Here is a 27,629-nt window from a genome sequence, read left to right on the forward strand (position 1 = left end):
ATTATATTATTTAGCAAGTCATTTAAAATGATACAATAATTTCGCAACAATTCTAACTTATTCATATTAAAATTATTAATTAATTTAATGGTTTTGATTATTCACAAATATTATAAATTATTACATTCTAATATAACAAACAGTAAGATTGATTTTCCATAAAAAAGATTAGCACTTAAATACTTAAAACCATTATCGAAAGTATATCCGTGGAAGAAGATGGAAGCAAATTCTGATTAATAATATTATGACAAGTATTATGAAATTCATCCATGATGTACGGGTCAAGGATATTAATCCTAGTTCACTGTAAAAAGGTTGGATGTTTGGGTATCTCTTCTAGTTTAATAGTACATAGGTTATTAAATATGCGTAAGCAAGGAGGAACTGAGAATGTAGGATGTAATAAATATGTAAATGGTTAAAAGATTATCGCAGAACAGAAAAAATAGAGAATAGGATCAAATCAGTTAAATAAATGTTCCAAATAAAATATATAAATTTGTACATATAATGTTTTAAAAATTAATTATTTAACCACAAAGACAAATGACATCGGATTACTTACCTACAGTAGATTATATTTTCATTTTCCGTACATTTAAGACAGTTGTCGGACTAATTTTTAAAGTACGTTAATATACATATCACTTTCCCGTCTAGCTAGCACTATAGAAGGGCAAGTATTATAATCGGTCCAATTTGGGCATATGAGGTGTTCACTGTTTCTTGACACCTTAAGAACCCAAAAAACCGGATGTTAATGTTCGTATGTACGTGTGTGCGGTGATGCCATCTAAATCACATTATCTCCAGAACTACTGGACTGATTTTGACCAAACTCGGTCAGATTACTTTTATATGTGGGGCATTGATGCCATTAAATTGTCAACTTAAAATTCAAGGGGATGAGGCTGTACAGCATCCTCACTATCTCGAGATTTCGCCTAATTAAGATCATATTTTTCTTAGGCACATTTTTTAACAATAAAAAATAACATCTGTAAAAAAGTTTTACAAAATCGCATCCCCACCCCAAAAAATGCTGTTGTAGTTGCCTGCTATGTTGTGATATCACAGGTGAGCGGTAGAATTAAATAATATTTAAAGTTTAAAAATGTAACTCGGTCGGGCTGAGTCTCAAACTCGATCGCCCGGTTGACTCGGTACCCGGTGCGTTAAACTTCTCCGCTACACCAGTCTTCCGATCGTGCAAGCGTAATTTGTTCTATGTTAGTTAGTTGTGAAATTACATAAGTTTAGTTAGTACCGCCACACACGTGCGATTTAAATACGGTATGCGTAAGCGCTTTACTTAAAATCATTGGATTAAATAAACGAAAAAAATATTATATTTAGACAAAATAATAAATAGTTTAAATTAAGTTATGTGTGTAAGCCGTGCATCAGAAACAAACCACCGTTGTAGGACTTTCCCGGAACGCGGCTTTAGCCGCTTGACGGGAAAGTCAACAACTAAAACTGTGTTGTTAGCGTTTTACTTCCTTGTACGAAGTAAAGGAAGTATTGAGATCGCGAAAAATTTCGGTTTCCAATTTTCAACGGAAATATCCACTTTAACCATCCGTGAATCTAATGTTACGTAATAGATTTTTAAAAATATGATATAATAATTATTTATTCCTAACGTGTACATTATAATCTGTTCTACTAGTGAACAATAAGCGCTCCCCTTTAGCCCAATGAGATGAGGATGATATGTACGACATGTAAGTTAATTGTAATCTTCGTACAGATTCAGGCCGACCATTCATGAGACGCGTGGTTAATCTAACCCCAACCACCAAAGTACACCGGTATCCGCTATCTAGTATTCAAATTCGAACAAAATAACTAACTTTTACTAGGGTTTGAACCTCAGAACCTTCGACTTTGAAAATCTGCTGTTAAATAAGTGAGTTGTGATGAATTTACCACTAGATTTAATTTAATTTTATAATTTAATAGCTTTAAATTCTTTTTCTCATTTTTTGAAAATATTTAGTTAAAGAAATCCATTATTTTTAATACCATTTTTCCAATTTTTTTTGCAATCTAATTTAACTTATTGTTGTACTTCGTACAACCTTGTTGTACCAAGTACACAATATATGGTAATATAATTTTTCCTTTATTTTTGTAACTTGTATTGCAGAATATGATAATAAAAAAAATAATAAATATATATATATATTTTTTTAACTTCAGTTAAAATATACTTATTTTATCCATTATTAAAAAGTAGGCGAAATGATTTTTATGATTTGAGTAATTAATGTATTTACTAATACGAGCCAGTGAATTCAGTATGTTTAATACATTTTTACGTATTCACTAACCACATTTTCCAAATTACATTAATATACGAGAATTAGCAGCACGATTAATTTGGCTTATGTTAAATAAATACTTGATTGTTTATTTCAGTGAAGTATCTTATATATATATTTTTTAATACTTTTATTTATAGTCGCATCAATAATTAAAGTCATTAGCGACTTATCAGTGTAATGCAACTGTAACGGTAAATTTGTAGTCTTGTACCAACTCGCATCGACTACTCCTGAGACGTGTAGTTAATTGAAACCCAACCACCAAAGAACACCGGTATCCACGATCTAGTTTTCGAATCTGAATAAAAGTAACTACTTTTATTAGGATTTGAACCTGAGAACTTCGACTTTGAAATCAGCCGATTTACGGCGATGAATTTACCAATAGGCCAACCCGATGGGTATCCTATATTTAATAATAATTCTGAAGCCACTTGAAATAAAACATAATTTTTTTTTTTGTTTCACATAATTATAACGAATAAAATTTGTTTATGGTCTCCTTAAAAAAAAAAAAATTGTTGAGAATTTGTTACACGGTTTTGTAATTGTATTATAAGAGAGTTGAGTCGGGGAGCAGTATTAGCAGCCATTCAGAACCGTGTTATCATCGATGCTTTTGCAATACGGTATTACCTTTAGGTTATTTTAATCAATAGAATTTCTGGACTGTACCTTCACTTCTTTTATTTTCCGATTCTTAATTTGAAAGAGGAGAATAATTTGTTTACTCTCGTGCATTGTCATGCCTTGATTGAACTGAAACGTATGATTTTGTTTTTTTTACTTCATTAACCGGCGGCATTATTTTGGCCGTATCTTTGTTTAGCTATGTTTGTGCGCGCGCATACATACCCGGTTACAATTCTTAACTATTATCATAATACTAATTCTAACTCGGCTGTTGTAATATAAGATTGTTTTATTTGCTCTCACCATTATAAACTACGTATAATGTCCTAGATAACTTTTTTAATCGCGTACGAGTATGAATTTTCAGATTATTATGACTAATGTTATTTTTAACTTAAATTAACTTTTATTCGATTAACCGAAATAAAAATTACATTCTTGTAGTAGATAATCCCCTTTTCTTAACATGTAATATCGTTACGAAAATTGAAAATTTTTTGTTAAAACAGTGTTTAAAATTTACTAATAAACATAAAAAAATTAATAACCCTCCTATTACTAGATTAATTAAAATTAAAATTTGGTTGTATTTAGTAATTGATGATTTTTTTTTTTAATATGCATTATGAAAATTTTTTAATAGATATTTAATAAGATTATTCCTCGATTAAATTTCATAATCATACATTTCAATTGTTTAATTTCGCTTAAAAATTTACTTTTGTTATGAGTTATTTTTACTATTTCTTTTACTTAAAATTATATATATGTTTCAGTAAATTGTTTTTAATAGTCCTAAAAAACATTAGTTTTACTCGTCTAATTTACAATGATTAAATATATTTATAATTCCGCATCTATTTCTCGGCTATTAAACTTATGAAATAAATCTCCTCTGTTGGGTTTTATTTAACTGAAAACTTCAAAGTAATTTTCGATCTTCATGAAATTTATATGGTTAAAACTTCAAAGTTTTTTCTACACACACACAAATATATATATATATATATATATTTTACTTGGGGCTTCGCCCCCGGGACTCAGTTCGGTCAAGGCGAGCTGCGGGACCATCAGGGGTTCCCCACGGCCTTCCGCAGTCACGGGGCCGACACCAGGGCCGCAGAGCTCGCCATTCCCGTGCGGGTAGGGGGCCCGCCCCTTCACCTCACAGTGTTCGTTACTATTATGGTAGTGAGAATAATACTCAAATAACAATTTATTCAGGCTTTATAGAATCTTGAAAAAGAAACTAAATTAGAAAAGACAGAATAGTAGTATGGTAACTAAAATACACAGACCTTTGACGAGGAAAACTCCACGACTTCTTTCTGTTGCCATTGTGTCAGAAATATAATAATAAAGTAAAGAAATTCATTTTTCATTTTTCTTTTCTTTAATGAATATCTTTAATTCACAACATCACCATTAAAGGGGCTCGGGTCACGATCTATGGCTTAAAATCTTCTCCAGGATAACTCGAACGTATCTTGCAAATTTGAAAGCAATCGGTTTGTTGGTTCTCGAGTGATGCTTTAGAAAACAAACACACAAACTTTCTGAATTATCTGTGTTATATAATTATTGAAAATTATTGTAGTTTTTAAGTACTAGTATTATTAATTTCTCAAGCATGGTACCGCTGATATGTTAAATGAATAAATTAACAATATAATCCACCTTACCAGCACGTTGATATGTACTCTAGATCTTTCGGCTTACTTGGAAGCCGAGGAGTTAAAATTTAAACAATTTTTTAATTTATAATTTAATTTTTTTTTTATATATATAAAGTATATGTATATTCCTTCAGTATACTAGTATGTCCGGGACAGTCGTACTGTTTTTAAATTTTGAACTATGAAATTTTGAACTTTTGACTTTAAATGTGTTAATTTTAACTCCTGATAATGGCTTCCAAGTAAGCCGAAAGATCTAGAGTACATATCAACGTGCTGGTAAGGTGGATTATATTAATTGTTATTTTACTAGTATTATTGTTTAGTAAATATTTTAATTTGTTCTGTTTGAACAGAAGATACAGATTTCTATATACTCAGGCTTTTTTCAATTACGCATAAAATTCTACTAAATGTGAACTTTTTTCTGGATCATCACCCTACAAAACAGCTAATGAAGTTCAACATTCAGAAAAAAACATAGAATATACTGCTTAATTCTAGTAACACAGATAAAACAGTAAGATAGTAGAATAAATCCGCGTTCCAGAGTGTCTCCTAAACGGAATTTCTCTTACATTACTCCTGCTTTAATTTCTAAGTTATATACGTTTTCAGATGTTGCCAATTCACTGCTGGTTGAAAGGTCCTCATTAATTTTCATATTTTTTTCTGAATGACCCAATTTTTTTCATATTCAAATTGTCCTTCAGAAACCTTCGATTTTTGTAATTTTTTAGTTTTCTCACTGTTCTAGTCGTATTTTGATTCTTTGAATCTTGTACAATTTACAGTGTATTACACCTTCATTTTTGTTGTTATATAAGAACGTTTTATACTATTTTTTTTTTGTGATTCCTTTCTCAGTGATTTATTTCTTATTCTCTTCGTAATTGTATTTTTTAGTATTTTAACTTATATTTCTCGGTTAGTGTTAAGATAATTTTTGATATGAAAATATATCCTTTTACGAGTTTGTCTTTAAAAAACTTTCAAAATATAAGGTAACTGTTCGCTTCTTTGCTTCCTTGTACGAAGTGAAGGAAGTATTGTAATCGTGAGAAATTTCGGTTTCCAGATTTCAACGTAAATATCCATTTTGACTAGTTTCGGCGTGACGTCTGTACGTACGTACGTATATATCTCGCAAAACTCAAAAACGATTAGCCGTAGGATGTTGAAATTTTGGATTTAGGACTGTTTTAAAATATAGTTGTGCACCCTTTTGATAGCTATAGACTGATTCTTGGGATTCTTTTAACTGCAGTAATAAGCCTCGAGAGGTTTTCAACGATATATTATATGTGGTACTTATTTCCTTTGGTTCCAGAGTTATAACCAAATGAAATTTTTATTAATGAAGTATATGGGTCTTAGAAAGGGAAGGCAGATCGGTTCCAATCAGACTATATCTCCTTTTTTTTACAACTTTTTTTTTAAATTTAAATTTACTGATTTATTAATAATTAGTTATTACCCTTTCATTAAAAAAAAAAAATTACGATGAATAATAATTCATTAACAAAAGAAAAAAAAAGAAAAAATATCAGAGGTTTTAAATAAAATAAAATTTTGTGTACTTTTTCATTAAAAAAAAAAAAAAAAAAAAAGTGTAAACGTAATTTAAGGCGTACAAGGAAGTTAAAATTGTATTTTACATTTTTCGCTTTGTTTTTCGAGTATTCTACGTTACATAGTTCTTGAGTTAACAGTGTGATTTTTTTTATTAACAAATCTTTAAGAGTAAGATTTATTTAATTTTTAATATTTTATTCCGTGTCGTGTTATTAGATAATAAAAAAGCGGTCATTTCTTCGTGAAATCCAGAACCTTATGTAAGGTGATTTATATTGTAAAAAGTTTAATATATCCTAGTAATGTGACTATGAATTTCATTTTATTACGTGTGTGTTTTGATGTTTTATAAAACTAGTTTGTGAAAAAATGATTGATTTGACAGTTATATACGTAATCCGGATTTTTAATTTAATAATTTATCTCGAACATATTTAAATTTTTTTTTACATATCTTAATTTTCTTTTCTTTTTTTGATATACAGAACCTTTTAATTTTATTAAAAAAAGATTGTATTTTGAGAACATCTTTTTTCTGATAATAATTATTAGTAGTCAATTAAGGTTATTGCTGGGCCTCCAGTTCGGGCTCGGCCCAAATTCGGGAAGCTGGACGTTTTTCGGGCCGAGTTTCGCGTTCGGACCAGCTTTCTAGTCGAGTTGGCGATTTTAGCCTTATGGGCCGATCCGAATAGCTCGAATTTCCGACGCCAGTGAAATTTTATGTACAATACTGGTACATGTTGTCATGAACCTGGGTAATTTTTTCTGAATCCAGAGTCGTCTTCCAATTTTGGCTCCAACTTAAACAAAATCAGATGCATAATATTTTTGTTTTTTTTTTTCAAAAATTAAAAATTTTTCTGAAATTATTGGAAATGATGTTATATGAAAATATGTTTTTTTTTTAACATAACCATTAAAAGTATAAAACGTTGATCATATTTACCTAAGACCGTTTTACCTGGACCGAGTTTCGGGTTGGGCCAAAGTTCTCATTACAAGTCGAGCTGGACCACAAAACTCGGCCCGAATCCATCTCTAGTTTTTTCTGGAAGTACTTTAATTGTAAAATTTGAGCAGTAAAATTTATCTAGCTAGAACCAGAACAGACATAAAAAAAACAATCGCCAACCAATCAGCTAGAATCTCAAAGTAATGGGTAAATTTTAAACAATTTTTAGTAAGAAACCATTTGATAAAGTTTAATTAACCAAAAGGTTATTTCTATTTTATATAATATGTATTTTATTCCTGTTGTATGGAAGTACAGTAAGAAAAAATATCCGCCACTGTAAGGCCATGAGATCCCATTTGGGATCTCACACTATAAGACCATAAAAAAAGATTGTATTACTTTATTACGATAGTAAAAACAACTAAGGAAAATATCGAGCTAGTATTTGCTAAAAACGTATAATGGAGAGCCGGAAACAAATTTTTTCATATGCCCTGTTACTAACACAAGGTCAGGCTCCTATGGCACCTCATGACAATCAAGTTGTTAATCAAATCCCTTGAGTAGGTGTGTTTGTTTCGTGTCTTAATTCCTCTGAGTATAAATTAGTCTCGTTCTCGCTATCCATATCCCTTTATTCTTGATTCATTACTCCGTAATGGGTTCTATAGTTAGGCTAATCGTTCTCTGGAACCAATCTAAGGATATGTATCTTTACTTTTAGGTCATTAGTATTTGTACGGTTTAGTGAAGGCGACTCCAGGATAGTGTTTGCTATTCGGTGACAACAAAAAAAATTAGCAACCGATATTTTGAAGGATCTTATTTAAGCTTCTTGGTCATCGGCGAACGGGATTAATGTAATTAGCTTGTTTTGAATCTGGAAACTAATAAAAGTTTGTATCGGATCCATTCTTAATATTGATTCCGGTAGTGGGTTTTTTTTTTACTGTAATTAATCCCCAGTCTAAATCAAATCAGTTGGCTTTTTTCTTCAATTTAATCATTTTTTATTCGGTCCAAGATAACATATCCTACAAATTTTTATTTTTATTTTATTTTTTGTTTAAATTTACGCGTATTTTTTGTAAAATTATTCTATAATATTATACTATATTATATTTTAATTCTATAATGTAATATTATAATTATTATTATTTTGTTAAGAAGCTTACTACAACTGTTTACATTATTTATTTGTTGAATCTTTGCGGATTGTTTGTTTCGGCTGTTTCTGGATGTAAAGATTTTTTTGTTGAAATTTTCTTATTTGTAGCGTTAAAAAAATGTTCAGACGTTTAAATAATGTTTTCAACATTATAATTAGTGTCTATTTACAGTTAAAGAAATTTGTCATCTCCGTTTCCTTTCAATATTAAAAAAAATCGATGGCTGTAATTCCCTTACTGATGCTATCATTTTAATTACGATGAAACAGGAAACAATTAACCTGGGGGGTAAACAGAGGCGTTCTTCATGGATTTTATCAGTATATCATGTAAACCGTTTAATGAAAACTTGTAAGAATTCTTAAAAACATGTTTTACGTATTACTTTCTCTGTATATATATATATATATATATATATATATATATATATATATATATATATGTGTGTGTGTGTGTGTATGTGTATGTATGTATACACTTAATTGTATCGGCATAATTAACTTTTACTATTTATTTGTACAGCAGTTTTAATGCTTTGAAATCTTTTGCTAATATAAACAACTGAATACGAAAAGAGTTATTTTGTCACTTTCTTCTTTTTATTTTATGCTAAACGGTTTAGCTTCGCTTTTGGTTACAGAAAAATACGTAATTATTATGAAGTCTTCTCTTCGTTAAAATTCCGCAAACGTATTACGCGGCAATTAATAATAAAACGATTACACCTTGACGGTTTTTCTCTCAGAAATACATAATCCTTTGTTTACATTTTAAGAAACAGATTCGTTATACGAATACAATGGTTTTACTTTTCTTAATTACATATAAAATTTATCCTGTCGATATTGCTACCCGCAAACATTGCTCCTGAGATGTTTAGAACGACTTGGCATAGAAAAATTATTAAGAAAAACAGCTGTACTTCTAGTTTATAACTGATGAACTTACAAGGTATATAAGTTACGAATAATATATATATATATACGAAAGGAGAAGGGTAACGTTACAACAGAATATATATTATATGTTAGTACACATCAAAGTACAATTTTGCGATACAACGTTACAAAACTATGATTTGGTCGCACAACAGTATAAAAACTAACCGTAGAACTTTATTTTTGAAAACTGTTATAAACTTCTAGTTTATAACAGTTTAACTTTGATGAACTGATCTCCATTTTCTTGCTTATTCTTGTTTCCTTTGCGCGACTGCAATCTGAGTGCAGTTCATTTTTTCTGATTGTAATATTTCATAGTAGTCCACTAATAGTTTTTTGGAGGAACCATTAATCAAGTTCACGACGAAAAAACGATAAGATGGACAATTTTATGGATTTTTGATAAGGTAAGGTAACAGTTCTGAGTGGTTTCAATTTAGATGCTTTGTTTATTTATTTTTTATATTGCATCGATGTAATACACCAACTAAACCTTGCGGCGGAAATTTACGGTATTCTACGTTTTTCAAAAAAAGAGTTTTTCAGTGTGATTTTATTGTACCCTGTAATTATATCACACATCTCCCCCCATGCTCTTTTCATTCTATAAAGCTAGTATTCATTATAGCTGTTTGGATAAAATGACCTGGAATACCGCTCTAAATTTGGTAAGAACATTAAATTAATTATAAATATATCGAGCAGCTCAATTTTTTGTTTTCAGAAGCAGAGACATTAAAATGTTACTCATATCATTTAATTCAGTGGTTCCCAAACATTTCCGTGGCGCTCTTTTTCAATTAAAATTTTAGCCTGGCGGCCTACCTTAAATAAAAGTGTGTCTACTCGTTAGTAAGAGATGAAAATAATTAAACTCGTGTATCTTCATATTTTTTTTACTTTATTAACATTAAATTAATAATTATAAATGTCTTGGTTCGATTAATTATGAAGCTTTTACATATTTCCCGGGGCGCCGCGGCGTATACTTTTAGAATCACTGATTTAATGTACTGAAGAGAACATTAGTTTTTTTCGAGTGTTTGAGATGGGAACTCGGATTGTTTATTCCTTATTGTGTTTGGAGGAAGTGTTTTTCACTGTTTACAAAGATCGAAACTTCATTTCTGAATTCCCTTCAAATTACTGAAAATAAATAACAGATGGATAAATAACAACCGCTAAAATCCCAATTTTCCCATGAATAGTTTCTTAAATTCCATTTTTTAATTTCAGCGTAATATATATACAATTGTATTCATTGCTGCTTTGCTGGAAATAAAATAGGTGTGAACATGGAACAGTTTCTACGGTTAGTTTTTATACTGTTGTGCGACCAAATCATAGTTTTGTAATGTTGTATCGCAAAATTGTACTTTGATGTGTACTGACATATAATATATATTCTGTTGTAACGTTACTCTTCTCCTTTCGTCTATATATATATTTTTTTTTTTTTTTTTTTTTTTTTTTTATTCGTAACTTATATACCTTGTAAATATTATACATTCTTTGACCTACCTTAAATTTGGTAGTACGATATTGTATTTCTTCCTTCTCAGATTACTTAAAACATACGTGTGTCAACCCACGTATTGTTTGTGTAATTTATGCTACTAAACTAAAATTATTACGTTTCATTTATATATCTATGATTATTATTTTAACTGATTGTTTTTAGTTTATTTATTTGTTTGTAAAAATTACATAGACTTTTAATACTTTAACATGTGATAAATGAAGGGAAATATTTTAATTATCCGAATAGGCGTTCTCCAAACGTATTGAGTGACCAACTACAGCGGGTGGTAAGGTTAATACAAGCATGTGCTCGGTAATTAATCCTCAGTATGGTGTAAACATTTAATTATGCATTTTTCAATATATATGAAGTGAATAAAATAAAGAAATTAATTCGATGATTCCTAGTTAAAAGAAAAAATTATATATATATATGTGTGTGTGTGTGTGTGTGTTCATGCGCGCGCACGAACACACATGTTTAAGCGGTTTTATAGAAGTTCCTGGTATTTTAATTATATAAATTTACTATAATAGTTATTTTTTGGCACAGTGTTATTTGCAGTGAAAAATATTTACTTAACCGGATGGAAAAGTACCAGATTTAATAATAGATAGTGGATGATTTATTTATCAGATGGGAGTCTATCCAGTATTCGATGTAACAAACTATTTTCTCCAAGGTTCTGAACGTACAGTTCAGAGATGCTAAAAAAGAATAAAATGCTACACAATCTTAATGATTCTTTTCATTGGGGAAACTTAGGTTATAAATTACATTACTACTGTATGTTTTCTAAGAAGTATTTGTTCTTTGAAAACTTTATGGGATTCTTCCTCAAGATTTTGTAAAATATTGTAAAGTGTTTTTTTTAATCATTTTTACATCGATAAACCAGTAGTTGTTTTATCTTGAATTTCTTTAAAAATAATTTCATTATATTTAAAATTTGAAGATTTTCATTATACAGGGTATAAAACATAAACCCGAATCCACAATGAAACCGCTACCCAACACTATTTCTGAATACTCGCACAACTAGCACGACCAGTACATGTTACTTCTGATTGTTGCTGCCGTTTTGTTGCAGTGCAGTATTGTGAGTGCAGTTGTGTTTGTGTAAAATGGCTTATTCAATTCAGGAGAGGATAGCTATAGTTGAGGCCTATATTCGTTCTAGATCGTTTGAAGAATCACGTCAAGTATTCTTAGAAAACTTTCCGAATGTCTGTATCCCAGCGAAGAGTACCATACACGATTTTGTAAAAAAAATGGCGTGCAACAGCTTCGGCTTCAAATTCAAAACGAAATAATCAACCATCCATTAGGACTCCACAGGCCATTGCCGATATTGAAAGGAAATTACTGCCAGTCCAAAAAAATCAGGAAGCAAGTTATCCCAACAATCTGGTGTTAAATACATATCTTGTCGTAAAATTCTTCATGAATTAAAATTGAAACCATACCGCGTTACAACTGAAGGTGGGAGACAGACAAACCGAAACGACTTGAATATTGCAATTGGCTTCTCGAAAAAATTGTTAGTGGACAGATAGACCCGATGTCGTATTTCATGTCAGAAGAGGCATGGTTTCAGTTATCCGGCCATGTTAATTCGCAGAACACCAAGTACTGGATGGCGAAGAATCCTCATGAGATATTCGAGCGTCCACTTCACGATGAGAAAATTGGTGTTTGGTCTGCCATTTCCGGTAATCGTATAGTGGGACCAATATTTTTTGACCAAACTATCAATACAAAAGTTTATCTCACAATTTTTGAAGAATTCTATGCGCAATTAACTGATAATGAAAAAGAATAAGTTTCTTTCAACAAGACGGAACAATGTGTTGCACATTAAACGTTTCACTGAATCGCGTTCATGCAGTTTTCTCAAATGAACTAGCTGTCAGTAGAGGATGGTGGCCTCCACATTCCCCAGAGTTGTCTACTTGCGATTTTTTCCTTTCGGGCTACTTAAAGAAGAGTTTATCCATCTAATACCCACAATATTGATGAACTGAAGGTGAAAATTCAACGAGAAATCAACGTAATTTACAACAGCATTTTGCGTCAGATGATTCTCAATATGATCAATTATGCACAAAAGTGCATCGAAGCCCAGGGTGGCCATTTTGAACATCTGTTTTAACAATACGGTAATTAAATGCAACATTTATATTACGTTCTATGTTTTTCTTATTTAATTTCTCCGTATCATTCATAAAATTTCATTCCAACATAACCTATTGATTCTGCAGCGGTTACGTTATGGGTTCGGTTTTATATTGCTCACTCAGTATATAAAAATAACTTACTTTCTTAGATATTACTTAAGCCTAAAGTTTATTTGATAATTTATTGCAACTTCTTTTTTTTTTGCAAAAAATAAGAATCTTTTTGATTCTTATTTTTTGCTCAGCAATCTACACTTGCTACGAACGGTAGTAATTCCTCTACGCTTTTTAAAATTGAATTTCAGTATAGTAGTCATAACCGGGATCTAGTTTTGTCACTTATCCTGACGGTTTGTTCTTTCCTCCACTGATTACAATTGCATATTATTTGGAAAAGTGTTTTCACATCATGATCACAAACTCTAATCTGCGATTTAGTTTATATACATTTATACAGAAATATTTTCCTTTATCATAATTCTTTAAGTAAGACAGCTTGGAGGTTGTTGATAATTTATAGTTTAAAACACTGATACAAAATAGAGAAGAATACAGAATAAGCAGCAAACTTGTCAAATAGTATTTGATAATACAAAAAAATGAATCGATGAAAAATTCCGAAGATGTAATCTGAAATTTTACTTCTATGAACATTTTATAACTTTATCTTATTACGTGTTTTATAATCCGTACTTTTCAGATTCGTTATAATTTATTTATAGCCTATTTCATGGCTAAATATGGATTTACCGATTGTAGGTTAAGGTTTAATGTTTAGTAATAACCATATCATTCCCTAACAAATTGCTATGAAGTAATCTAAATTTACTTGTCTTATTACTTGATTCTTGGAGTATATATTTAATACGATTGATGAGAATTTAATTGTATATACTTATTTACATAATTAGATAATTTTCTTTTAAATTAAAGTGTATTTCCTTTTTCTGGAAGTTCTATTTATATGTAATTCTGTTTGAAAAATTCTGTTTTATTAGTTTTAAAAATATGTATTTTAAATTTTTGTCGTGTATTTATTTATAGTTGTTTTAAAAGTAGGAATGAAGTTAATAAAAATAATATTTAATGATAATCGGTTTTACATGTATTAATGTTTGAAGCTATTTTGTGAAGTTTGGATTGTTTTATTTACATGCAAGTTTGTTTTTCATTTTTTTTTTACATGAATAAGTTGTAACAACTGGTTTACTTTGTGTTTCAGGGACATCCAGGAGTTCACCGCCGACTGAACAAAAGGTCAGTTTTTATCGTTTATCTTTATTTTAATATTCAACGAAATGTAATTTAATATTACCTTATTCTGAATTGTAAATAAATTGTTCTGTATGGAATTGTTGCCATTGAATTAATGTGAAGCATTTTATAACGTGAATTACTTATTGATGCTGTAAGGAAGGTAATATTGTGAATGATAACTGGTAATTTAATATAATTTTAATTCTATTTTTTACGTATGATAATTTCAACAACTATATAGTTCCAAATATTTTCAGTATTTTTTTGTGGTAAACTCTGTTTTACTTAAAACGATGAAAACTGTTATCTGTTAAATACTTTTTTTATGCCTCTGTGCATATTTGAAGGGTAAACAGAGGCTAATCCGGTTGTTTACTTCATCCTAAACAATGCCATTTAAATTCAGTGATTCGATTATGGTTGTTCTGTTTCCATTCCTTTGGGTTTAGGTTAAGTATATATGCCAAACAACTTGATTGATTTGGTGAGCAAATGGGTGATGGATATACCCTTACAAATATAAAGGATTCACAAGTAGTACTTGTACTCTAGTACTACTTGTAGTGAATCCTTTATTCTTCTAATTTATATTTTATATAATAAAATTTATATTTTATATATCTTAAAATTAGAAAACTTGTATGTATACCGGTCAATGAGTTAAACACGAAATTTTGAAACCTTACAATTTGCTTCATAAACATAGTAAAAAAAATCAAGAGTGTTCTTATTTTATACCCTTACCCCTTATTTAATTACCAGAAAATTATTTTCAAAATTTAAAAAACCTTTCTTGTTTTCATTTAATTTGAACGTTTTTGGACCAACAATTTTCCAATCAATAACGACTGTTTCCCAAAGTTTAACTATTTTAGTTAGCAATTTTTTTTTTTTTAACTACCGTGTTCGTTTTGTTAAGTTGAGGAACACTACCAGTAACAATTTCAGAACAAGAATGTTTAAATCACGGATTAAATGATATATTTGTTAACAAAAATGTTATTAAATACTTTGTATCAGTGCATTGTAATTCTATCAATATACAAAAACATGCGCAATTGATGAACAATTTGTCTTACGACAAGCCCTCCATATTTGAGCTTTGAGCTTTCAGTTCTCAAAGAGGTTAATTATTAATTGATCGTTTCATTACTTTTTCTTTTTCACGGCAGTTAATATAGTAGATGTTTTTTTTTTAAATAATTATTTTAAGTTATTTTTTAATGTTTTAAAATTAATTGCTTTAAAAAACTATTCATACCTGTCATAATAATACATTTTTATAGCATTTTAATAATTGTTTTTATACAGTTTCTTATTTAGCTTATCTAAAGGAACGTATTTCACCATTATTATTAGATAATAGATCATATGCATATATATGAAATATCATTTCATTTATACTTTATAAATAAGATCGCTAGTTTTGTTACCATTATGATGCAAATTTTAATTAAGCTTCAAACTCATCGGAAAATATATCGTGTGCTAGTAAAATTGTATAAATGTATGATTTCATTGTAATTTACATCAAAAGATTACATTTGTGAATGAATTGAATTGCGAACATTATGTAAAATAATTGTAACATTTAATTTCGTAACTCTTTTGGTTGTTATAATGAAAATTGAAGGTACAGATAACTTCCTGGTAAAACTTAGTTATTATAAACGTTAAAATTAAATTTTATTTAACTATTCTGAAGTTTTCCCACAGTGTTTCTTTGTCAGAAGAATAAATATTTCCTTTTGTTATCTAATTTTCTCTACATAAATAAATTATTCTTGACTGAGAAAGAATTAATTGTATTATTAAACGCGCTAATATCGCCTTAATGCGAACGTCTGAAATTTAATGTTGTCAACTTGCGTGACGATGAAGCCTTCTGAAATTTGAGCTTAATCTTCGTGACGTAGTTACCCTTATGATGTGTTTTAACCTACATACTATACCCAACTTTATTTCGTTTGCTGACATTATAATCAAAAACTACGAGTAGAACATTTTTATGGAATCCCTCTGCTTTTATTAGCTATTTTTAAAAAAAATATTGTTGCTACCGATGTGCGTTAAAGTTAAGATTTCATTTCAACAGATGGAGGTTTAGAATATAATAGAATGATTGTTATTCTTCCTCGGATTGCATCGTTTGGATTATTTTACAAAAAAATATGTTTTTTTTTTCGTTTAGTGACTAACAACTGTAATAATAACAGTGAATATAATTTTTATTTTCCTTAATTGGAATGACAATAAGTGGGGACAATTCTCATTTTATTGTTTAGTTACATTAGTTAGGAAACAATAATTTTTTTTCCTGTTTTAATACTAAATGAATGGAAAGTAAAAAAAAAAGTTTAATTCTTTAATTAGAGGTAATTTGTTTACTGTGTTGCGAAGGGAGTGCACTATATATATTCATGAATATTAATTTTTTTATTTGCTGAATATGGTATTGTTTTAAATGTTGGTAGGGCTATTTATAACTAATTGTAAAAGTTCCTCAAACAAGAACGTTTCCTAACTTTGATGGACTTATTATTTTTTTTCTTTGAACATATATTATAAAATCGTTCACCTGCTCCCATCCGAAGTAATAAGCTGATTCCTCCAGAAATTGTGCGGACACCCAACTATCTGTAGGTACACGAAATATTACATTTAAGAGTAAATAAACTCTTTTTCATCGTCCACCCCTCTCCCCTGGTAAACCAGACCGGAGTCCTTAGTTAAATAAAATTGAAGGCTTAGATAGATCAAGTTAAAAATATTAAGGGAACTAGGACTTAATTCGTTGTTGGGATCGCTGGTGGTGTGCATTATATTTACCGATTAGATTCGTTTATTATGAGACATTTACAGTCGCTAGTAGCTTACTTAAAAGTAGAACTAGGCGCGGGGTTCGTGCTTCCGTGAACTCGGTTAGCTAGTTCAGAGGGGAACGAAGTAGAACAGTCAAGATGTCCGGAAGAGGCCCACCGCGAAGGCGAAGGCTGAGTTAAAAATCGCGATGTAAATGTCTACCAAGGCATTTACATCAATGGCATCCAAATCGAGGCCTGGCTTATTACTGTGAGATGTAATCAGTTAGACGGTATAATGACGACCTCCCCGTTAAAGCCCATCAGGGATATGATCGGGGGGGGGGGCTAGGTGTCTCCCCTACGGGGGTTGGGATGTCCACCCTTCTTCCCCAATTTTTAATCCCTATTTGTTCAATAGGTTTTTGTCGGGTGCCCACTGAATTCACGCTAAGAATGTAGATAATTTTTTTATTTAGTGTGTTCTCGGTAATTTTAGGCTAGTTTCACACTTGCACGGCAGCCGTGAGCGCGATGCCGTTTACACGATGTGCTATGTAAACGCGTTCTTCCACACATGGACGGTTCGTACTCAGATTTTATTATATACATGTTAGTCATATTATGTACATGGAGCACGAACGCATTATAGCGATAATGTTTTTATTTAGGCGATTAAAATATGGAATAGATGGAAGAATAGACTTCAGCGAGTTGACCCAATAAATGAAGGAAAAGTATCGTGGGGATTTTATGTACTTTTTAACGATCTAAAAAATAATGAAGATGATTTTTTTCACTTATTTTAGAATCAGTGTATCTACTTTTGATCAGTTTGATTGAAGGATTCTCTGCAACACAAAAACACTTTTATGAGAGAAAACATCCAACCTATGGAAAGGTTGGCAGTTGCGAGCAACTCGGTATAATATAGTTATTTTAATAAGTAACACTTTAACCCACCGGGTTGGTCTAGTGGGTGAACGCGTCTTCGCAAATCAGCTGATTTGGAAGTCGAGGGTTCCAACGTTCAAATCCTAGTAAAGGCGCAGTTACTTTTATATGGATTTGAATACTTGATCGTGGGTACCGGTGTTCTTTGGTGGTTGTGTTTCAATTAACCACACATCTCGGAAATGGTCGACCTTAAGTATGTACAAGATTACACTTCAGTTACACTCATACGTATCATCCTCATTCAGCCTCTTTTGTAATAACTGACACGGTGATTCTCGGAGGCGAAATAGGAAAAAAAATAAATAAACACATTAGATTGTTTTTAATGATTCTATTCGATTTCATTATCCAGAACAATGTAAATTGAGTATTGAAAATATTTTGAAGAAATTAAACAATATAATCTAATAAGTAATAAAAAAAACTAATTTTTAAATAAGATCTATAATGTTTATTGAAATTAAATTATAAAATTACATATTTTCTGTAGTTAAGTCCATTAAGTCAGATTATTCTGATGGGCCGTAGGATTTGTTTAAAAACTGCTGACTGCACTATGAATTACAGGCTAATGGGTGAAATCTGCATAGCTGTCTTCACAACTGGATTAATAGGCCGTTATGTGAGATATATACAGTGCGTACGACGGAGATGGAAATAAAAGCTTATTTGCACAAGGCATACAGTCGCTGTACAGAGCATTATTATTCTTTTCTCGTTACATTAGGCTCATTCAGAATCCGAGTATTCTGCAATACAGGGAGTTTAATTATTTTCATAAATAACAAAAATTGTTTGCGCAATAAAATGTATTATCATTTTGTTTAATTTCGGACAATAATTTCTTTAAAAATATTTCTTACTGTATATAGTACAAAAACGAATACTTTATACTTGTAATAATAGATTATTACTACACTCCCTCCATCAAGTGAGTCGTAAAATGAATGACCACTTTATATGAATAAAGGATATCAAAATATTTCATTTGAATCATATTTACATCTACATGTTGTAATGGATATTGTTATTGTTTTCATATAATAAACATCATCATTAAATAAATAGGCCTATACCCTACAAATTATAATAATTTATTAATACTGTATTCTTTTAATACGTATTCATAGTTAGCTAAGTTATCCTTTTTCGCATTGTTGACTAATGTTCAATACTAATGTTTATTTCTCATTTTCAATAAATATTTAGTTCAATTCTTGGCGTGACCCGACCCGGCACAAATGTTGTAATAGCTTCCTTCTCTAATGTGTGGCGTTTTAGTAAATGTTTTGTGTATTAATGAATTCGTATGTTTTTTGCTTATTTTTTGTTAGTGAATTTTTTTTTTGTTATGCCAGAATTTAAATCTACTTAAATATAATTTTATTATACTTTATTACCTAAGGTAATAGTGTTACTTTTTGAAGTAACTTGTTTTGAAATTTTTTTGATTTGGGTGTTGATAGTGGGTGGAAGGACTGAAAAAATTAAGATATTATTTATTGAATGCATTGTTCATGAAGAGAATAAAAAGTTCCATAGTCAAGCTCGTGAAATAGTTGATAATGTATACGATTTTATGAAGAAAAAGCCATAAAGTTTGGAAAAGTAGAAGATGACTAACTTGTGGGATTTCAAAACACAAGTTCAAAAAACAAAAGCAGAATTTTCTTAAATCTAAATCGCAGTCCTACGAATTCAGCACACAAAAAAAGCGTTCAAAACCAACGTTTAAACAACGTTCAAAAATAGAATTGACAATTTTGATCAAGGCGTTGTAAGACGAGCAGTTAACGATTTTCACACAAAACATAATTAACTGCCTGTTCGGACTTACGTTTCTTTAACTTTTAAATACTCTTTACGTTTTTATATTTTATTTTAGTTTAAATGTTGGAACTCTAATGCATTTAATTGGATTTTTAAATTTAAATGTCTTCGGCTTCGATCGGATTCATTCGGATATTCGAAGTACGCTCGGCTCCTTTCGTTTGTATTCGGCTGCTGACGACATCACACGGTTCCTTTCGGATGCAGTCGGCTCCTGACGAAGCAGCGGCTCCAGCAACATTATTTAAAATAAGTCCATCGTCATTCTTGTGACATTCATTATTCATTCTTAAGTTGTCACCCTTGTTAGGTTACAGCCAATCGCCTACCAGTGACATTCGCAATCATTAACAGTTCCAGTCCATAATTCAATTATAAAAAACATTTAATAATGTAAATAATTGATTTAATATTTCAAGTATTTTTATACATTCAATTTATACACACAAAAGTATTTTCAAGTTTAATAAAGAATTGATAACATCAACTTATGATTTTAATTATTTAAGAATCAGCGCCAAACTTCATGTGTTCTTACATCACACTACCTTCATTAAATAAATTACGTGTACGTAATTTTCTTTTTCTACTTTGCTTTTAATCTTGCTTAACTAGTTTTATCTCAGACTTCCTTATTTCTTTTTAAATCTAAGCGTGTGATGACTATAAAATTTGTAAAGCCTTATGATACTCGGTGAAATTTTATAAATAAAACTTTTAACTTACATTAAGTAAAATTAATCTTTTTTATTTATAAGGAACAAAGTAGATATGAATACGTAATGAATAGATAATTTAAAAAAAATAAAATACGGAACTATAATGAGCATACTTACGTACTCATTCTGATATGTTAATCATACACTCAAGTAAATTATAATTTTACCAATAACACCTTAAATTTTGTATTAATATCAATGGGCGTAAAATATGCAAACGAAAGTGAGAGACAAACAATCGGATGGTATGTGCCAAGTGGTAGTATTATTGTATAACAATAACAAACGGGTAACCTTGGCCAGGCACAAAATCACTGGCACCAAAACTACAATCAAGGTGGAGTTCACGGTTGTGTGCCTACTCGTTCATTCATACTTAACCTATCACGTTGTACCAACGCTGGAACATGATGAACGTGTTAATTCCGTTCCGTACCCTTCCTTCATTCACTAAATATTTACATTTACTTTTCAACTTATTTTTAATAAGTCTATTAATAATTGTCGTGAATGTTCCATCTTGGCCCGCTTTATATGGAAAAGTATTATAATTATTATTAGTTACTTAAAATTAGGCGTGGTTGTTAATTACGTGTTTTATATTATCTGTTTTATTTTTGTCTAAGTTAAATTAATTCTTCATTGTTTGTGTATTTTTTTTTTTTACATATTCTGCTTCCATATTCTCGCTGATACGTCATGCAGATGATAATCTCGCGGGTATTTTTATACGAGATATTTATATAAAATATAAACATATCACCCTTGCATATTAGCGTTAGTATTATCAAAGTTATTTTTTTAACTCATATTTCATAAAAAGCGACGTCAGTAATTGTTTGCTTAAGGAGTTAACGAAGAAAATACCGAATTTTAAATTTTTATAAATTTATACTTTTCCCTAATCGGTTAATCCAGTGATTCCCAAACTGTGCGCCGCGGCGCCCAGAGCAGCCGCGAAATATTGTAAAAGCTTCATAATTAATTGAACAAAGACATTTATGATTATTAATTCAATGATAATAAAGTTAAAAAATAATGAAGGTACTCGAGTTTTATTTATTTTTATCTCTTACTTACGAGTAGTCATACTTTTACTTATGGTAGGTCGCCATTGAAAAATTTTAATTGAAAAAGGGTGCCGGCGACTCGGAAAAGTTTGGGAATCACTGGGTTAATCCATTGTTTCGTATCATTAAAAAGTATTCAAATAGTTTTGAACTGATCGTCGCAGTTTTGAACTATCCCTGTATCAGTGTTAATGCTGCTGTTGATTTGAAGAAATAATAATTGCTTTCTGTGAAAGTACGGATGTTCACCTTATAACCAACCCTTACGATAGATACAACGAAGGTACCACTTTAGGGCTTGCATTTCTATGGCTTCGTTATACTCACGTGCAAAAAGTATATTTTAATAAGAAAAAAGCCAATGGAAAATTACTCCTTTACTTTCTATGGTAAGCCCTTTCAATTAAGCCTGTTATGGGGAGTAAGCCGATACCATTTTAAGTCTTATAGGATGGTAACCAACATATGTTATGATTATGACACCTACCAAACAACAATTTTATTGAATTAAAAAAAAAAAAAAAAACAACCTGCTCTGCAGCGTTGTTGTTATTATTACTAAGTATCGCTATATATTTCAAAATATCTGATGTGGACATCACATGACTTCGTTGTACGCCTATTAAATTACATATACACATTTTTTTTTTAAATTAAAATTTTATTTCACTAATAACTTCTGATTTTTTTATTTTTATTGTTATTATTGTAAATTCTTTTTACAATCAGAGGTTAATAATTATTGATAAATCAATGTATTTAGATTTAAAAAAAAGGAAATAAAGTCGGATTCCAACTGATTTGTCTTCCCCTTGTAAGATCTTAATATTTCATTAATAAAAATTTTATTTGGCCATAACTCTGGAACCAATGAAAATAAATACCACTTATGATATGTCGTTGAAAATTTCTTGAGGGCCAAAATCCAATATTTTTTTTCGATTTTGGGCTTTATTGATCAAGTTGATTGCAATCAAAAGGGGAGGTGCACAACTAGATGTTACAACGTCGTAAATTAAAAATTTCAACATTCTACGGCTAATCGTTTTGAGTTATACGACATACGTGTACATACAGACGTCACGCTGAAATTAGTCAAAATGGATTGATTCAGGGATGGTCAGAATGGATGTTTCCGTTGTAATATGATAACCGAAATTTTTCGCGATTATAATACTTCCTTTACTTCGTTCAAGGAAGTAAAAATCGGCTAAAAACCTATTTCATTTACAATACGTCTCATCCCCAATCCCTTTGCTTTTCTCTTTTTTTCCTACCACAGGTTAAATGCGTGTTTAAAATCTAATCTATTTTCAGTCCGTCCAAATGTTCTATTGTACGGATTGGGCTGTTTTTTTCTGCTCAGAATGGCCCGCTGATATGTCATCAAGCATCAGCAGACTTTCAGAGTGATTTTCCTGTGCGTAATAACCTCGGAAAGTTCCTCAATTAAGTAATATATGAGGATTTTTTGAGGAATTCTCAGTTGAGATTTAAGTTAGGAATCCGATGACGCTTGATGATATCTGTGTGTCATTCCGAGATTTAATATAAAAATAAATCGGCTCGACCCGTCTAGTAGCCCAGACGGACTGCAAATAGGTTTTCAGCCCAATTTTTTTTTAATTATAAGATGGCACCTCCAAACAACAAATCTAAATACCAAATTAAATCTTAGTTTTTTTTATTGTTTTATTAGAAAATAAAAATGAAATAACTTGTGCTTTTTTTTATATAGAACCCGAAAAAAGCAAGAACTTCTCCGATCTGTTTTTTTTTTTTATTATTTACTATTTCTTAACTCCGTATTACTTGTAATTCTAATAACATCACCGGCCCCCTTTGTTTTCACGTATGTTTGACTTCAAAGGTAAAACATGGTAGCAGCTAACCTTTGTACCCAATTCACTCATTTAATTGTAAATAAGGAATACCTTTCTAATATAATGTCGTATAATTCTCTGCAGTTTATAACTGCAGAAATAAAAGAAAATTAAAAATTAACTTATAAATAAAAGAAAATTATAAATAAAATATAGCATGAAAATCAAAAAGCACAAAAATTTACTTTAAAAGATGTTTATAAAGATTTTGACCCTATCTGTTTATTACGGTATAATGTAAATTATAAAATTCCATTATGATAGTATAGTTTAATTGTGACTAATTGACAATAGTTCGAATTCATTTCTTATTTTACTGTAAAACTTTAGAATCTAATAATCATTTTTCCTGAGTTATTAATTATATTTATTTATATTTCATATTATAAATAAATCAATATACCTTACTCATTCGGTAAATAATAATTTTTGGATGTTTCCCGTTTTCCTTTTTCCGCTTTTATCCGTTTTCAGTTTTCCCATTTTTTTACCGAATTCTCTTTCCACTATTTCCCCGGTGCTCTTTTCCCCATTCCTCCCTCATTTTTCTTTCCCTTATTTTCCTTTACCCCTTTCCTCTTTCCCTTTTGTTTTTTATCCTTTCCTATTTTCATTTCTTTTCCCGTTTTTCCTTTTAACCGTTTTCCCCTTTTCTCTTTTTTCCATTTTCCCCTTCTTTCCTTTTATCTTTTTCAATTTTTCTCTTTTTCCCTTTCTCCTCGCGCGTAAATCGATCGGTCCAGTAGTCTTTTAGTGTATAGCGGACACATATCGGAAACATTGAAATGGAATCGTAAAATATGTAGTACAGCGTGTGTTTCTTTTACGTCCAACAGATAGAGCTTTAAAAGAAAAAAAAAATTTAACCTGTCACAGGTATAACATCTTAGATTTATATAAAAACGTGTGTATTCGAATGCAACGTTGTGTCAAAATTTGAAAGCAATCGGTGAAGAACTTTCGGAGATTTAAGATTTTGAACAAACGAATACATTTTTACATTTTTATTTATGTAGATAAATCAATATACCTTACTCGTTCGGTAAATAATAATTTTTGGATGTTTTTAAAACTTAATATAAGCTATTGCATATGTTTCGGTAGAAAAGAGTTGAAAATCTATGGTCACTGTTATTATTTTATTATAATTAATTAAAATTATAAACAGATGTATACAAAATCGATTATTCAACACTTTCACCCAGTTATATTTGTTTTTTGTGATTTCTTCAAATACTAAATGAATATAATATACTATAATTTTATGAGTGATTGTGTGTGTGCGTGCGTGTATATATAGAATTGTAAGGAAGAATTTTTTTTAAGATATCCTCCCACTAATCTTTTTTATTTGTTTTTATATCTTATTTTTATATAATTTTGACTGTGGTTTTAAGTTGAAACCGGCTTCACAACAATGATTACTTATATCCACTTAATGCTGATAGGTCGAGGACATTTATTTGTTAACTACTTAACTACAATTTAAACTAGTAGTCAGTCATTGAAACGTCTCCACTTTCTATTTTTAGAGTAAATATAGTGATTATTGTTATCAGTATAATACTGAACTTAAATCCATTATTTGACCTATCACGTATTATTTAAAAAATTTCAGTAACCGAATTCCTTTTTTTATTCCAATTTCCATCTCGACCTTTTTGTGTTTAAAAATATATCCGTTTCTTAAACTGTTATCCTCTGTCAACTATAATTTACTAGAAAGCTATGATGTTACCGTAAATATCAAGTTGTTTCTTATCAAACATTATCCATCAGTTTGTTTAAATGTGCTTGTATGTATGATATAAATAAGTGAAAAGAAAATTTAAGGATAATTTATTTATTGATCGATTGTTTTTAGTAAAGTGTAGGTGTTATAAGATTTGTTATTATTACTATTATTCAGATATACATTATTTTTGTGAAAGTAGTTAAAAAATGTGTATACATGTCCTTATATGTAACATTTATCACTTTATATTTGTTGATTGTATATAAATGTGCTCATAAATTTTCCTTCAACATTTTTTAACCTGTTTACTATTATAACAGAATGATTAGGAGAAATCGCCCGGATTCCTTTTATATTTTATCGGATTTCTTGACGTTAAATACATAATTTCGATTAAAAAGAACGTTAAATATTAATTTATCCGCTCAACAAAGAAAATATATTGTGGGGCTGTGATTATGCCAGATAATCATTCTGCGTTTATGTTTTTAAGAATTTCAGTGTAACAAAGATTCAAATTCGGAAATTACAATCTAATCGGGTAATTTATGTTTAAACTTATAACCCGATTTACTAGAATACAATTTTCAAGATGACTGCAGTTTTGTTTTTTAAATTTCAGCAGATTCAAACTGGGAAGTGAAGTAAAACAGTATTTAGATAAATAAAATGGTGGTTGTTAAAATTTCTAATCATATGTTGATATCTGTTTACAAAACGGTTCCATCTTTTAAAAAAGGTGGAAAATATGTTACAACTACTTTTGCTTCGTTTTCTATCGGGAGTGACTTGAATCCATCTTTCTGATAATTTTCAATTTTGACTAATGTAATATATGGATCAATGTATAATTATATTTAGGTAGATACCATTACTAAAGAGTTTTAGAGAACCTGACATAAGAGAGCAATTATTCCCAAAAAGGGTATAGAATCCTAAGGAATATTTGGGATTTTTCCAATGACAGTCTTTCTAGAGCCGTCAGCGTTGTATATTCTTAAAGACAGCGTGTTATTTTTGGGAGTGACTTATGGGGTTATATCTGGTTACTCATAATTGTTCCGGTTATGGAACTTATTATAATTCAGAGACGAAGGTGGTAGCTTTGCCAAAGAGTAATAAAAAAAAGTAAATAAGTATCCTTCTAGGGGAATCGGGAATGAATCTTTTTCTGTTGCTTTCTTTACCGAGTTGACTGTACTTTTGAATGGCCTCTTAAATGCTGATGATGTTCAACTCCACAAATGACAAACTTAACCTTTTTCTGCAGATCCAAGCTGTTTAATGAACTTTATCAATACTATCAGGGACAGTAATTGTAACTAGTGTCGTTTCTATCTTAGGCGTTTTACATAGGCTACACTTATATATAAGGTTGGGAGAGATTGTTTAAAGATGTCATGCCGGGCCCCGGTTATCCCCTCCTCTGAAGTTAAAGACAGGCAAATTAAAATAAGAAACCCACTGGGTTGATCTAGTGATGAACGCGTCTTCCCAAATTACCTGATTTGGAAGTTGAGAGTTTCGTTCAAATCCTAGCAAAGGCAGTTACTTTTATACGGATTTGAATACTAGATCGTGGATACCGGTGTTTTTTGGTGGTTGGGTTTCAATTAACCACACATTCAGAAATGGTCGAACTGAGACTGTACAAGACTACACTTCATTTACACTCATACATATCATCCTCATTCATCCTTTAATTCTTCAACTGTAATTCCCGAAGGCTAAACAGGAAAAAACAAATTAAAATAAGAAGACCCAGAAACGGCGGACCGACCTGCCATGCTGGACCTACTGCCGTCAGGGAGGCCCGTTAGAGTCGCCAGGACACGCCCCTTAACTGAGTCGTGATTGACTGCAGATCCAGTCCAGGGGTGTAGAGGGTGAGAAACGTCAAAAAATGTACCTATTCTTGTGTAGTGGAAACATTGTGTTACGTCTCACTCGGTAGGGAAAAATTTAATCAGAAAATGAATCTGGTTACCTTCATTTATGTCTAAGTAATCTGATATAGTTATTTCGATTGAAATAGAATGGTAAACATTTTATTTTTCTTGTAAAATTGCCATCTTGTTTATTAATCAACTACCTGACACGGAAATACCTCGCTATTGCTAAATTTGAGTATATATAAAAAGCTTGATAAAACATTAAAAAACTGAACATTACGGAAATCACAAAATTTAACCTTTCCCATTTTCCCTCTTACCCTTTCCCCATCTTCTCTCCTTATCCTCTTCGTGACTACTCTCCGTTTTTCGCAGAAACATTTCTTTTGACGTAACTAATATATATTCTTAATATGAACCAAATCGGCCCATAAAGACAATTTTTTGAAATATCTCGACCTCAGCGCCACCTAGCGTGTACATTTTTTCCAAAAATATTTA

The 27,629-nt window shown here is 30.4% G+C and overlaps 1 protein-coding gene across 4 annotated transcripts in view; it reads left to right on the forward strand.

Annotated features, from left to right (window-relative positions):
* spir (spire type actin nucleation factor) overlaps positions 1–27,629 on the forward strand; it is a 713,663-nt gene that overhangs the window by 75,505 nt on the left and 610,529 nt on the right. For all 4 annotated transcript variants that reach the window (XM_075355415.1, XM_075355416.1, XM_075355418.1 and 1 more), the window contains exon 2: positions 14,207–14,241. In XM_075355415.1, the coding sequence (XP_075211530.1) occupies positions 14,207–14,241 (35 nt within the window). The remainder of the gene's footprint in view (positions 1–14,206; positions 14,242–27,629) is intronic.

This window comes from Lycorma delicatula, chromosome 2, assembly GCF_047948215.1.
Source record: "Lycorma delicatula isolate Av1 chromosome 2, ASM4794821v1, whole genome shotgun sequence".
Lineage (NCBI taxonomy): Eukaryota > Metazoa > Arthropoda > Insecta > Hemiptera > Fulgoridae > Lycorma > Lycorma delicatula.